The 15,421-nt window shown below is 50.6% G+C and overlaps 1 protein-coding gene across 15 annotated transcripts in view; it reads right to left on the bottom strand.

Moving 5' to 3' along the window:
• KIF1A (kinesin family member 1A) overlaps positions 1–12,214 on the bottom strand; it is a 222,332-nt gene extending 210,118 nt beyond the window's left edge. For 10 of the 15 annotated variants that reach the window (XM_073360493.2, XM_073360501.2, XM_073360502.2 and 7 more), the window contains exon 1: positions 12,195–12,213. In XM_073360493.2, the coding sequence (XP_073216594.1) occupies positions 12,195–12,212 (18 nt within the window). In that variant the 5' untranslated portion in view covers position 12,213. Of the gene's footprint in view, positions 1–11,491; positions 11,604–12,194 lie in introns of those variants that run through there. The other 5 variants (XM_073360490.2, XM_073360491.2, XM_073360495.2 and 2 more) reach the window with 2 other exon arrangements.
• Positions 12,215–15,421: the final 3,207 nt, after the last annotated feature.

The following is a 15,421-nucleotide window of genomic DNA, read 5'->3' as shown; positions in this document are numbered from 1 at the left end:
TAGGGCTGGGTGACTCAGATACTGCCACTTTTTCCTGACTTTGAACAAATAAATTTCCTGTGCATCACCCCTTTATTTGAAATAATATAAAACATGCATGTGGTCTGTAGAATATCCTACATGTGATATAGAAAACAGTTGATCTCATATCTTATAGAGCAAGAAAGAATTAAAATTACAGTTTAAGTATATTAAAATTCATATTTTAATTCACACGCTGTTAAAGATAAGCTATTACCAGCAGGACAGTGGGGTGGGAGGAGGTATTGTTTCATGATTTCTGTGTGTATATAAAGTCTGCTGCAGTTTCCACGGTAAACATCTGATGAAGTGAGCTGTAGCTCACGAAAGCTCATGCTCAAATAAATTGGTTAGTCTCTAAGGTGCCACAAGTACTCCTTTTCTTTTTGCGAATACAGACTAACACGGCTGTTCCTCTGAAACCTGTCATTTAAAATAGATGCATCAAGTCCTGCAGTCCTTACTTGGTTTTTACCCAGTCCTTACACTAGTCAAAATTCCCATTTGTTTCAAACAAAAATTTGACTGAGTAAGGCCTGGAGAAGACCAGAGGAAGGATATCAAGATTTGGTCCTATGCTAATATGAGAGCTGGCCAGGAAATTTATTTATTTTCCCTGAAAACACTTTTTATTAAAAAAAAGTTTTCACTGAAATATTAAGTTATCAAAAAACCAAGTGCTCAAGTGCTTATCTTTAACCATGTTTCCCTGGTTCAGGCAGGGCGTGATGTATTGCAGTCTGGAGCCCCCAATGAGTGTCCGTTTAGAAAGGATTGGGTGCATCAGAGTTAAAGATGTTGGTTGCTTAAAGGCAGCGGCCATTGGTTTTGTGGGCTCCTGGTGGTGACAGCCAAGTGATTTCTGGTTCAAGGCTGCAGAAACTGGGCCCTGTGCCTTTTTTTGGTCCAACCTCTCCCCCTTACTCCTGATCTCTGTTCCCCTTGTCTGCCTCCCATCTGAAAGCAGAGAGCCAGCATCTGTATGGTGATAAGAGCCACTACTGCCTTCAGCGCTGCACTCACTGAATTATTGATTTGGAAAACAGCACTTATTATGGGCTCCTCCGCTTAGAGCAGAGGTGGGTAAACTACGGCCCGCGGGACCCTCCTGCCTGGCCCCTGAGCTCTTGACCCGGGAGGCTCGCTCCTGGCCCCTCCCCCACAGCCTCAGCTCACTGTGCTGCCAGCACAACGCTCTTGGCAGCAGGGCGGCGGGGTCCTGCTGGGCAGTGCAGCTGCAGAGCCACAGCCTGACCTGGTGCTCTGTGCTGTGCAGTGGCGTAGCTGGCTCCAGCCGGGCGGCGCGGCTGCCTGTCCTGGTGCTCTGGGCAGCGTGGCTGTAGCGCTGCCAGCCACCAGCACTCCAGGCAGCGTGGTAAGGGGGCAGGGAGCAGTTGGATAGAGGGCTGGGGAGTCCAGTAGTAGCTGGTTGGAAAATGGAATTCCCCTCTCAGAGGAAATTCCAGTGTTTCAACATTAATTTTTGTGCTGCTGCTGCTTCTTCTGCACGCTGATAGTGGAACAGTGAAAGCAATGCTGTGACTAAAGTTGGATCTTAAGGTCTCTTGACCAGTCCAGAGCTGACGGGGTAGCTATGTGAATGGCTGTCATACCTCCAGAATGAGCACAGATTGGGCAATTGTCCGTGAGGTGGCCGACAGTTTGCAGTTTTTTTGTGCTGAATCAGCATGAAACATCAAAATACAGTAGCAAACTTTCACATAATGAAAAGCTGGGAAAAAAGTTGATTCAGAATTACTGAAATGACAAATACAGACTTTTTCAATGAAAAGCAAGTGTTTTGTTTCAAAATGTAGATTTTGAACTTTTGTTCAGAATTGACAGTTTGGCTTAAAATGACAAAAGCAAAATTTTCCTGTAGAGCAGACATTTGGAAATGAAAAAAAAATAATTTGTGAATGTTCATTCAAGAAGAAATTTTTCATTGCAATCTTCTGGTACATATTTTCTCTCAGAAAAATTAGGTGAAACCAGACAAACATTTTGGGCAAAATGTATTTTAAAAAAATGGAGGTTTGTTTTTTCAACAAAACTCTGCAAAAAATTAAATTAAAATTGATATTTTTTGCCAAAAATTCTGTTTTGTTTTGTAGAAAAGTGTTGAGCAGCTCTAGTTAATACAGTGAGGGTACAGTAATGTACATTTAACCAAGTACTGAACCACTTCTACCACAGGTACATAGGGTTTGGACAAGGCTACCCTTGTCTTTTGCACTGGTAGATCATGCCTTTTGGAAGTGAAGGGAGGGAAAAAAAGGTTGTCCCTCACAGCCCTCATCCTATCTACTAGCAGCTGTTTTAGGACAGGGACACAAATACACATATACACACACACACACACACACACACTGCAGTTCAGAGGAGAGCCCTTTTCATCTGCTTGCCATGATGCAGCCACATGGCAAAGTAGGGCCATAGCAGAATGGCAACACAGAGACTGATGAAGCAGGCACAGGGCCTGTCTCGAATCTGAAAGGTGCCACTGTCAGTAGCACAGTGACCCAGCACCCTTTGGTGGCACGATTCAATGCCGGCTTGGAGGGCAGCGTGCCACCTCCTGAAGCACATGAGCTTTCCTCAGGGGTTACCCATCCAATTCGGCCCACAAAAGGCTCCACCCTGCTTAGCTCATGAGATCTGACACAATCACAGCCTGAGACAGGGACGTGTCTGTGTGACACAGGGACATTTTATGCCTGGGAGATAAACAACTGGCCTATCAAAGCATGCTGATTAATCCTACTTGATCTAGTTAATTTAGGAGGGATTAACAAACAAGCTTTTCCTTAATCCATGGCACTGCCTGCTCATAAACCCCACATGGCTCAGCCCGCTGGGGCACACAACAAGGGAGCAAGCTCACATCCTACCCCCCTGGGATGGGGTGACAACAGCTCCCATGTAGAAGAGTCTTTGCTGCCTCTGTTGCTTCCTGACAACTGTCCTGTGTCAACAGTTAATAAGAGACATGGGGTGGGGGGGGAGAGAAACAGAGAGATGCTGAGTCAGCAGCCACTACCCCTTTAACTGGAAAATTCACTCTCACATGCCAAAGAGATGAGCTGTTCTGACCCCTGCCAGTGCTCGCATCTTTCCTTACAACTGTATTGCATCCTCTGAGGAAGGCAGCCATTCCACAAGAAATCACACCATCATCTAACTCCATCAGGCACCTCTCCTCCTTCCCTGTTACTGATGCAGCTCGGTTCCCGAGTCCTGAATTCCCCTAAACGCTGCATGACTCAACAGCCCTACACCCGACAGTGCTCACAGCAAAACACTGTTCAAAAGCAATCTCTCATTTCCCCTCTTTTGTGCCTGGGCCTCATCTTTGCAGAGTTGGAAAAATCCAGCCAGCTGTCTTTCCTGCCCAGCCTCTTAAGCCAGGGGCGGGCAAACTTTTTGGCCTGAGGGCCACATCGGGTTTCCGAAGTTGTATGGAGGGCCAGTTTGGGGAGGTTGTGGCTCCTCAAACAGCCAGGCGTAGCCCGGCCCCCCACCCCCTATCCAACCTCCCTGCTTCTCACCCCCTGACCGCCCCCAGGACTCCTGCCCCATCCAACCCGCCCAGTTCCGACAGACCGCCCCCACCCCCCGGATCCCCCCCGCTGCTGCATCCAGCCTCTCCTCTCATTCCCGACTGCCCCCCAAGACCCCTGCCCCATCCAACTACCCCTTCTCCCTGACCACCCCAGAACCCCTGCCCTGACTGCCCCCCACCACCCCATCCAACACCCCCTCTCTTCCCGACTGCCTTCCCGGGACCCCTGCCCCCATTAAAATCCCCTGTTCCCTGACCATCAGACCACCCCAACCCCTACCATACCCCCGCCCCCTGACCATCACCCCGGACTCCCCAGCCCTCTATCCAACTGCTCCCTGCCCCCTTACCACGCTGCCTGGAGTGCTGGTGGCTGGCAGCGCTACAGCCACGCTGCCCAGAGCACCAGGACAGGCAGCCGCGCCGCCCGGCTGGAGCCAGCTACGCCACTGCACAGCACAGAGCACCAGGTCAGGCTGTGGCTCTGCAGCTGCACTGCCCAGCAGGACCCCGCCGCCCTGCTGCCAAGAGCGTTGTGCTGGCAGCACAGTGAGCTGAGGCTGTGGGGGAGGGGCCAGGAGCGAGCCTCCCGGGTCAAGAGCTCAGGGGCCAGGCAGGAGGGTCCCGCGGGCCGTAGTTTACCCACCTCTGCTCTAAGCGGAGGAGCCCATAATAAGTGCTGTTTTCCAAATCAATAATTCAGTGAGTGCAGCGCTGAAGGCAGTAGTGGCTCTTATCACCATACAGATGCTGGCTCTCTGCTTTCAGATGGGAGGCAGACAAGGGGAACAGAGATCAGGAGTAAGGGGGAGAGGTTGGACCAAAAAAAGGCACAGGGCCCAGTTTCTGCAGCCTTGAACCAGAAATCACTTGGCTGTCACCACCAGGAGCCCACAAAACCAATGGCCGCTGCCTTTAAGCAACCAACATCTTTAACTCTGATGCACCCAATCCTTTCTAAACGGACACTCATTGGGGGCTCCAGACTGCAATACAGCACGCCCTGCCTGAACCAGGGAAACATGGTTAAAGATAAGCACTCCCACTGAAGTCAAGGGCACTATTCATGTGTTTAAAGTTAAGCACATGATTCAGTGTTTCACTGGATCGGGCTAGAGCTCTCAGAACAATATAGGATCAAGCCCTACACCCAGAATGTCAGCTGCTCCATTCAGGGACCCCTTCCTCAGTATTCCAGGGATGGTGTTTCTGGAACTGAATACAGTCTGTGTTCTGTTGGCTGAGCTGGAATCAGCCCTGCAACCCAGCAACAGCAGAACACAACTGCTCCTGCTCTTTTATTTCCACAGCTGCCTCCATCCCAACCCACCCCAGCTCCATGAGACATTGAAACCACGATCAGATGTTCTGATTTCTGAATACATCGCTTGACCCAGAAGTTTGTTTTTGCATACATTGGCCCCCAGCTGAACCGGTATGTCTAGGGGAGGCACTAGAGTGACAGCAAAGTGCAGGATGGGGATCCAGCCCTTGTCTACCTCCTGCATATGCTCTGGAGCTGTCCAAAAATCAGCAGCTTTGAGAGAGGTGTGCTTTGGAGCTCGCTACCGGGGCACTCTTTTTGTGTTCCAGCCAGAACTGTTCCTACTGGGGCTTCCCAATCCAAAGCTCTCACACAGGGGGACATGCACCTCTGGGGCTGAGCCCTATTCAGAGAGCTCTGTAACTGGTGCTAAGGCCTCCCACTAGCCCTGCGTGAATTTCACCCTGATTCACAAGAGCCCTGCTTCCTACGAGACAAATGACTGATGCAGAAGCACCAGAAATCCCTGCCCACATCCTGACACAGAAAACTAGTCCAGAGGTCACGTGACATGACATTGCTTGAAAGAGCAGTGTGAAAGGAGAGCATGACATCTGGGATGGCATTTGTGATCAGCTCCTCAGCTAGTGTAAACCAGCTCTGCTCTGCTGAAGTCAGAGGAGCAACACTCATTTATCCCAGCTGGGGATCAGGGCCATCACCTCCAGTGTAGCAATGCCAGTTTACACCAGCCAGCCATTTGGCCCAATGTCTTTAGTTCTGGGTCTGTTCCCATGACAGATGACTGCGTAAGGAGTACAGGGCAGTCCATTGTTGGGCCTAATTAAACAGCACAGAGATGACTGTGGGCTGATGTCATTGTCCTGTGATGACAATGTCCTGGCTCTAGATGGCATCTATTCTCTGGGACCCGCTATGTGAAGAGCATCAGCTCTCCTTCATTTCCTGGATCTTACACTCTCTCATCTCATCGCTTTGGTTTTCTCTGCAACACAAGGCCCGGAGCAAACACCAGCCAGCCTTGCATGAGACGGTGAATTTGGCTCTATTATTTCCTCTGTCGTGTTCATTCTTTTTGTTTTACTCCATACAACAAAAAATATTTAATTTTAAAACGAACATGTGCAAATATAATGAATAGATGTTAATTCAAAACACCATCTTAACATTCAAAATAATTAAACAAATTGACGGGAAGACTGAAGGGCTGCGGAGGTTTTGGTAATAAACTTGTCCAGTCTGCACGGTAGGAACTGCATGTTGGTACAACTCTTAGCACAGTCTGGCCCTGAACATGACTACAGCCTTTGGAAACAGCCATAATACAGCTAGCAACTAAAGAAGCAGCATGGTTTAGTGGACAGGGCACTGGATCAGCAGACAGGAGGCGCAAGTGCCAATCCTGGCTCGGTTAATGGCCTGCTGGGTGAATTGGGCAAGTCACTTCACTGGTGTGTGACTTTCCTGCCCCTTGTCTGGTTACACTGTCAGCTCTCTGGGGCAGCAATTGTTCTAGTTTCATTTGGGGCAGATGCTGCTGAAAAATGAACAACAGCAACAGTGACCATAAAGAAAAACAAAACAATGCCTCTAAAGCAGCAAAAGGGTAGCTGAGATGGGTGTCGATGGGGCGGAAGCCAGGTCCAGAGGGGCTTCCTCAACGAAGGCTGCATGTGTATGTGAGTGCAGTCACTGATCCACTCAATGAGGAGTTAGCCCAGCCCAACACTGTGGAGAATTCAAATGTATTCAGGGCTTTCAAAACCAAGCGCACCAGCAGGAAGTCTGTCGCTGTGTAGGCAGACAGCGTAAGGAATGCACGCTGCGTGCAGTGGGGTCACAGGCTCCCACGCCGGGGGAAGGGCTACCACTCACTGCGAACTACTTGGCAGCTTGGGCTTGGCAGCAGCCCTGCTGAAAGGGGTAGACAGTCACCACGTCCTTTGGTGCAGCGGAAGGTCCAAACTGGCCATGCGGCTGAGAGAACACCTTGGAGCCTCTGCTGGCTCCGTGGAAATGTTATGTCTGAAAGCCATGCCAGGATTCCTGACACCCAGCACCCAGTTCACACCCAGTGTGGACAGCTTCCATCTCAGTGAATTAAGATGGAGGATGCTTGAGTTGTGGAGTCACACCCACCTACACTAGGGCTGGGCTCACTAACTGCAGACACCAGAAGAGAGACTAGACCCCTGCCCCGGAGCAAAGCTTTGTTCTCCTGGAGTGGAGGATGAGGCAGCCTTGACACAGTTGCTCCTCCAGAGTGCAGACCAAGCACACAAGGTCCATGAGGCAACAGATGGACAGTATAAATGGGTATCACTCTGCTGATGATATTTTGCCCCTTGTTTAGAAATAGCCTTGCCAGGAGGTCTCCTGTGTATGTTGGACAAGAGAAGTTATGATTGATACATGAGGTCCCTCAAGAATCTGATTCCCCACTGGTACCAATGGAGTCCTATAGCTATGGCAGGTGGTTCAAGATGACCCCAGTATTTAGTCACTGGATGTCCATGCAACAGCTGGGGCAGTGAGAAGGACTGACAGGCTTTGAGGGAGATATCACCAGTTCCCTGCTTCACCATATCTACAATAGCTTAGGAAGTCACTGTGGGTCTGAGTCCCCATTGCCCAGCCCGTGTGCAGTCACTGACCCCCACGCATAGCTCAGAATGGTAACATGTTCTATTCCCTTTGCATGGATGTGAAGGGCTGCTCACCAGGCAGGGGAAAACAAGCCCTGTGGACGCCAACAGAGAATAGCACTACTTCTAGGCACAGGTACTAGACACGTCGGGGATTTGCTAAATATCCAGTGGGCCCAGCTCTGAAATGGGTATTTGGGGCCACCATAGATCAATGGGTATTTGGGGCTATCACTGCAACCCTTCCTCATGGTGGCTAGCACTTACTCACCCAGGAACCTCATGGGACACAATGGCTGTGCGAGGATGCAATACTCAGTGGAGCCAAAGGCTGCAAGTTTGGCCCTTTACTTGGCCCTGCTAAAGCTTCAGGTGCTGTGTGTCCTGGTGAAGTGACAATCTGAGGGAATGTGAGGGGGAAGAAGCAAAAGTGGCAACTGGGAGAAGGGACTCCCAGAAAAACAAAGGAAAATAATTAGGGCTGAAATCTGTCAAGAGAGCATCTTTGGGCGCCCTCTCTTCTTATACTTAACATTCAGCCAATCAGCTGCTTACCAAGAACTTCGTATTCAGCTGTACTTGAAGTTTCCAGCTCTCTACCTTCTACTTGTCCGCCAAGCCATAGGACCTGGGGCTGTGCTCTTGTTAGCTTTCTCAAGCTATATATGGTCAGTTGGCAGATGGGCAACTCCAACAAAAATTCAAGGCTTACCTGAAGTGGCACTGGTGATTTAAGAGCAGACATTCCCCTGCCCCCGCGCGCACACACACACCCCTACATCTGAGCCAGTGGCAGCTGAGGGCACCAAGTAGCTAGCTGAGGTCATGACCTGCTGGGGTAATTAGAAGTCTTCTGACACTAATTACAAGGGTTAGAATAATGCTAGTGTAATGTGTGTGTGCATGTGCGCCATGATGTCTCAACCAAACTTCCCATTTCAGAGGTTGCATTCTGACTGCCTAAATCTCCTCTTCACTAAAACCAAAAACATTTGCTGTCCTAATCCAGGGGAACTGAATTGAGCCAGCACTGTTTGTGTTGCGCTGACGCTGCTGTCATTAGCATTTGAAAAACAGTACCCAGCCCTTCTGATTGGGAAATAAACCTTTCCAAATTAACATGGTATTAAACTGATGCCACTGCCAAACCTCAAAAGAATAAAAGTGTCAGCATGACCTTTCCTGGCATTTCAGGAGCCATTTACTCACCCCCCTGCAGAAGTGAGGCCGGGGAGCACTGCTATATGAGGGAGAGGGAAGACAAGGCTGAGCTGAAGGGCTGTCTTACAAAGTCTGCAGAAAAGCAGACCCACTAGCTCCAATGTGTATCATCTTGCCCATCCATCTCTGTTGGGGTTGATAATGAAATCTAATGATGACAGGTTAAATCCTATTAGCAGTGTTGTTGTAGCCGTATCAGTCCCAGGATATGAGACAGACAAGGTAGGTAGGTGATATCTTTTACAAAACCCCTTCTGTTGGTGGAAGGGACATGCTTTCGAGCTACACAGAGCTCTTCTTCAGATCTGGAGCATTTTAGCAGAAACACCCAGATGCTCTGTGATTGTAGGGGCAGCCTGCTAAGACTGCTGCTACTGCTTTCCCCCTGCAATCTGATCCCTGAGAGTATTTGCTCTCCATGGGGCTGTTTCCCAGCAGGGCTGAAGTTGATAGCTACAGGTAGATAAAGTAAATGGCACCTGTAGATAAAGTAAAAACAACAGAAGTCTGGTGGACTGTTGGCACCTTAAAGACTACGGGACTCCTCTTTGTTTTTGTGGATACAGACTAACATGGCTACCCCTCTGATATGCAGATAAAGTAGAATCTATGGAATTCTTTGGGTTGCTTTGGAGCGAACGTGCTGTAGGAACGTCAGATACTATGTTGTTGTTGTTAGGCTCCCAGTGATCAGACGCACCCAAATTCACAGAGTGGGGCAGGCAAGAATAGCATCTCCCAGCCCCTCATTACTTTGTTAGGAGCCGGTGCTCTCCTTCACCCCAGCTACAGACAGCAACTGCAGAGCTGTGCCCGGCCTCAGCAGAAGAGAGAGGAGCCTGAATTCAGCCCACCAGATCTTCCCCAGTGTGTGCCCAGACACTAGCTGTGCTCAGTGCGCTCAGCCATGTCCACAGGCAGCCATGTTGTTCCCAAGATGGCCTTGAGTGACAAAGCAGACAGCGTGCTCTGAACCCTGACCCTCCAAGTCCAGAAGCATTCCCTCCCATACGCTTCCAGCCACCACTGACCCAGAGTGCCAGAGGCGCAAGATCATTCTCGAAGCTGGACTCTGACAGGACAGGGCACGCCCCCATCTGGGGCATGTCCCTCTTCCCTTTGTCTAGGAGGATAAGGTCGTACAGACCATGGGCTGTGAGCCATTTGACCTTTTCAGCTCAGGTGGTAGGGTAGGCTCAAACCACAGAATAGCACTACACACCCTCCCTCTTTCTCCTAACACGCAACAAATACACACATGCTGCCAGCCCTACCATGACAGCAGCACAGCCTCAAAAATCTGCAAAATGGCCGACACCCAGCCATGGCTTCCCAGCCAAACTCTCTGCCCAGCCCCTTGAGATTTTGGAAACAGGCTGTTTCCAAAGGAGAAATGAAGACCTCTCCCTGGTGAGTAACATCTTCCCTCACGTGCATCAGATGAGAGCATCCACCACGGCTGCACTGCTAGGGACACTGCATTCCACCATACAGGGTGGCTCTAATATGCACATCCATCCGCAGCTTCCCTTGAAGATGCTTATTCGTCAAAAAGCCCTTTGGTCAGTGCCCCTACAACATTCCCACGGCAAACTGAACGTGGAATGCAGATAGACAAGTCAACAAGCAAACCCAGAGACAGACCTGGACAGCGAGATGGACATTTTGATTACACTCTCCCTGCCCCATTCTGCCTCTCTGGAAAATGCCATTTCTCCAAAGGAGCCTGGTTTGCAATTGAACCTAGGCACAGGGTGTTGCTAGATCCCATAGCAGCCTGGATCCCATGGCTTCTGCCCACTGGATGGCAGCCCCAGACCCAGGCCCCATGACTCTGCATTCTCCCCATCTCTCTGCCACAAACAGGGTGGGGTGATGGCTAGTACTGAGGCATGGCTAGCTCCTAACCCTCCTCGCTGGATTTCTTTCTGGGATACATGCAGCAATAGAGCAATGGTGGTAAATAACAGGGAGCACACAGGGCTGAGGCTCTGCCCAGGATGAGAGAGGGAAAGGGGATCAGGAGAAAGGGCTGTCAGAGAAGAGCCAGGGGAAACTGCCATCCCTATTATTTACGCGCAGATCCCAGCAGAATTCACTAGCCCAAACCCCTGCCTCAGGGACAGGCACTTTGGATACGGCAGGCAGGTACACACGGCCCGAGGGAAGCATCCGGGGAGCAGGGGAAATGCTGGGAAGCTACATGGATTCCTGATGAGCAAGCAGCAATATTTATTTTTTACCGGAGAAGCAATATTCTCCCCCGCCACACTCTGCATCTCCAGCCTTGCCTGTTTTCCACTCCTGCCTCGCCAATCTCCTAGGATTATACCCTCCCCACCACCATCTCCCTGGCTACTCCTATTCTCGCCAAGGGTGGCGAGGAACCAGCCGTAGGGGGCTTAACATCAGCTGATCCACCCCTGCTCCCCGCACCCAGGGAGGGCTTGCTACGTGTTTGTTTCACCTGGGTGGGGCAGGATGATCTCATCAGGCTTGCCTCTCCCCCTACTGCCCCAACCCCGCAGGGGGTCCAGCCCAGCGACAGGGCAGGGTCCGTGGCCCTAGGGGGTGCAGAACTCCAGCGCAGGGCGCTGCAAACCTGCTCCATTGTTCTCTCCGCAAGGGAGCGGGGCTCTGACCCAAACGCGTCCGCCCAGGCGGCTGCCCAGGGGTGAGGAATCCCAGCGGCAGCTGCTGGGGTTCCCGCCCCTGCCCAATGCACCTGCCGGGCCTGGGACGGGAGGATGCTCTTACCTCGGCCGCGGCTCAGCGGCTCCCCACGATCGGCGCAGACACCAGCAGGCTGCACCCAGAGCTCTGAGAGCTGCTCTGCGCCGCCGCCGCCGCGCCTGGCTGAGGGGTACGCGGCCCGCCCCTGCCCCTCGCTCGCTGGTTGGCTGCGCTGGGCGCCCAGCCCGCGAGCGGGGGGCCGCTGGGTGACATCACGGCTGGGGCCGGGCCGTCACTGCGGCAACTGGGGGGAGCGATCCCGAGGCACACAGCTCCCACACCCAACCCTGCGCTCGTGCACCGACCAGGCACAGCACCCCATAATCTCCCGAGACCTGCCGCCCCGTCCCCAAATCCTGCCACACCGCACCGCCCCCGAGACCCCCAGCTCACAGCCGTCTCCCCAACTCCTTCCCCTCTGCGATCCCCAGCCCGCAGCCCCCACTCCAACTCCTGCCCCCTCCCCCACAGCGCACAGCCACAGCCCTGTGTGGAGTCCCCCCACAGGACCCTCAGCCCCATCCCCAAGCCCTGCCCCTCCTAGGGATTCCGAACGCAGCAGCCCCCACCCCAACACCTGCCGCCCCCCAGGATCCCTCAGCTCGCAGCCCCCACTCCAAATCTTGCCCCCACAGACCCACAGCTCAGCAACCCTCACCCAAATCCTGCCCCCCTCAGCCCTGCAGCAGGCCCACCCCGCCAGTCACATCCCCCGCAACAACTGCACTTGCTGGAGCCCCAGCATAATTCCCGAAGACCCTCAGTCCAGCAGATCTCGCCTGCTGTCCCAACCCTCCAGGGAGACAGGGATGGTCTTGCGCCCCCCTCCCCAGTCCTTAAAGGAGAAATAACCTCAAAGACACATAGCTGTGTTGTTAAAAAGATGCCTGTATGTAGGGAGCAGCATGGTCCAGTGGATGGAGCACTGGATTAGGATGCAGGAGACCCGAATTCTGTTCCCAGCACTGCCACCCATCTGTTGTGTGACCTTGAGCAACTCCCTCTTTCTGGGCCCTCTGTCTCCCTGGAGTATTTAGGCTGTATGCCCTGCCCTGAAGAACTTGTCTCTCACTATGTGTACAGCACCTAGTGCAATGGGGTCTCTAGGCCCCAGTGTGATATAAACAATACTTTTTTTGGTCTGCTCATATGCCTTCCCTTCTCTACCTCCTCTCTTCAAGTGTCATCACCTCACCCTTACCCCGAACACTCTACTTGAATTCCACCTTGCCAAAATCTTTGACCTAGTCTCCATCACATCCCCCAATCTCTGATGCCCACCTACTTCTGTGTGCACTGTTTCAGTGCCTTCTTCCATACCACTCCCATCCACCCCATAACTCCTCTCTCTTCATTCTCATCCTTTCTAATGATTCACCTCATCCATGTTGCCTGGGAAAAGTGAGTCAAAGGGAACCACTAGTAGGAAATAAGGCTCATGCTTTTAAAGTTCTACTCTAAGAAGTGATTAGGTAGAATAGCAGTTTTACCCACCAGATCTGCTCTGGGACTGGTTAAGAGGCAGATCTGCTGACTCTAGCCACTAAAATACATTTTCCTCCTGCTTTTCACCCTGCACAGGCTAACCCATGTAAGAGGGAGACAGCTGGATTCTGTCCTCTCTTGTGAATAACCAAGGGCCAGATTGTGAACCATTGGCCCCAGTGGGATGTATATTCGCTTGAGTAACTACTCACTATGGTAAGGAACATCCTAAACTCCACCCAAACAGGGTGGGACCCAGGCCACTGAAGCATGGTAGATAATGGGGTCCCACCAGCCCAGCCTGCACAACAGGGGATGGTGTGTGTGACACCCTAGCACCCCCTTATTCACCACTGTCATATAATTAGGATAAGTTTTGTACAAAGTATGCATTGTGAGGTATCACTGTAAAAGTCTTGATCTGCTAAACATTAATATCTCATTGGATTTTATGTGCTATCATCGTATGTGAAGATATGAAGTTTGGCTGTGTAGGTGTTACTGAAACATGTAACCATTCTACCCTTCAGTCAGAGTTAGCAACAACAAGGGCTGGGTTCAATGTCTAGGGGTTCCTTTTCAACAATACATCACAAAACCGGCTAGAGCTCCCACCCAGTGACCTGAGACAATTATACATCACCCCCTGGGCGCCTCTGAGAGGCAATGCTTCCCCTCTTGCAAGCACAGATTTTTATTTTAAAAAATTTAATAAAAGAGGGTAAGTAACTCAGCATTACTGTGGGAAAACACTACAAACCGTTCACAAACATAAACCATGAGCAAAAGACCCACCCCTAAGTAAGTTAGACAGTGTCCTTATCCCCTCAGGTTCTTAAGTCCAGCAACCAAAAGTCTCTTTAACATGCCCATTCTGCACCCCACTCACAGTTGCTGTCCTTGGTCAGTGCAGCCCCAGAGTTCCAAGATGCATCTGCACAGTTCACCGTTCACCCTAAGTGTGTGTGTGTGTGTGTGTGTGTGTGGGGGGGGGGGGGGGGGGGGGGGGGACTGGGTAAGAAGGCACCTTACTCGCTCACCACACTTCCCTTCCAGGCTCCACTCCACTCCACTCCACTCCACCAGCTGCCCTTTTGGCCAATTGCCACACCTCTCCACCAGCTGCCCCGCTGGCCAATTGCCGTGCCTCTCTCTGCAGGGCTCTGCTCTGGCCCCCTGCGCCAGCTGCCTTACCAACCAATTGCCACATCAGATGCCCTGCTAGCCAATTACCATGCCTCTCTGCAGGGCTCCACTCCGGTCCTCTCCACTGCCCACCTTGCCAGCCAATAGTCAGTTTCCACTGACTATGCTACCAGCCAATTACTGAGATGTCTTCAAGTCCCACCACTTAATACAGCTCTCAATAATTTCAGCTGTTAGTGGGGGAGCCTCCCTGCTAGTGCACACTGTTAGGATATAAAAAGAACAGGAGTACTTGTAGCACTTTAGAGACTAACACATTTATTTGAGTATAAGCTTCCATGGGCTACAGCCCACTTCATCGGATGCATAGAATGGAACATATAGAAAGAAGATATATATATATATATACATACATACATACATACAGAGAACATGACAAGGTGGAAGTAGCCATACCACTAATTAATGAAGATGAGCTATTATCAGCAGGAGAAAAAAACTTTTGTAGTGATAATCAAGATAGCCCATTTAGACAATTGACAAGAAGGCGTGAGGATACTTAACATGGGGAAATAGATTCAATATGTGTAATGACCCAGCCACTCCCAGTCTCTATTCAAACCCAAGTTAATGGTATCTAGTTTGCATATTAATTCAAGCTCAGCAGTTTCTCGTTGGAGTCTGTTTTTGAAGCTTTTTTGTTGCAAAATTGCCACCTTTAAGTCTGTTACTGAGTGGCCAGAGAGGTTGAAGTGTTCTCCTACCAGTTTTTTAATGTTATGATTCCTGATGTCTGATTTGTGTCCATTTATTCTTTTGCATAGAGACTGTCCGGTTTGGCTAATGTACATGGCAGAGGGGTATTGCTGGCAAATATCACATTGGTAGATGTGCAGGTAAATGAGCCCCTGATGGTGTGGCTAATGTGATTAGGTCCTATGATGGTGTCACATGAAGTGAGCTGTAGCTCACGAAAGCTTATGCTCAAATAAATTGGTTCATCTCTAAGGTGCCACAAGTACTCCTTTTCTTTTTGCGAATACAGACTAACACGGCTGTTACTCTGAAACCTGTTAGGATATAGATGTTCAGGCCTGTCTGCAAAGGCCTATACTCTAAGAATTTAGGTGTATTCTTATCACTTAGCTATTTATCAAGGTATAAAAGAAAGAATTAAAATCACTGTTTGCCTGTGTAAGGGCCTTTTTTTTTTTTTTTACTGTAACAGTCCGAGGCCCTGTTTTTAGGCTAAGGCCTTTGGCTAAGCAGCAGAGGCAGCCATAAGCTGGGAAGTGTATGGTTACATTCTTAACATTCCAAACC

This window comes from Lepidochelys kempii, chromosome 9 (assembly GCF_965140285.1).
Source record: "Lepidochelys kempii isolate rLepKem1 chromosome 9, rLepKem1.hap1, whole genome shotgun sequence".
Taxonomy (NCBI): Eukaryota; Metazoa; Chordata; order Testudines; family Cheloniidae; genus Lepidochelys; species Lepidochelys kempii.
Note: the sequence above shows the minus strand (reverse complement) of the source record. Positions and strands in the feature narration are given on the sequence as shown.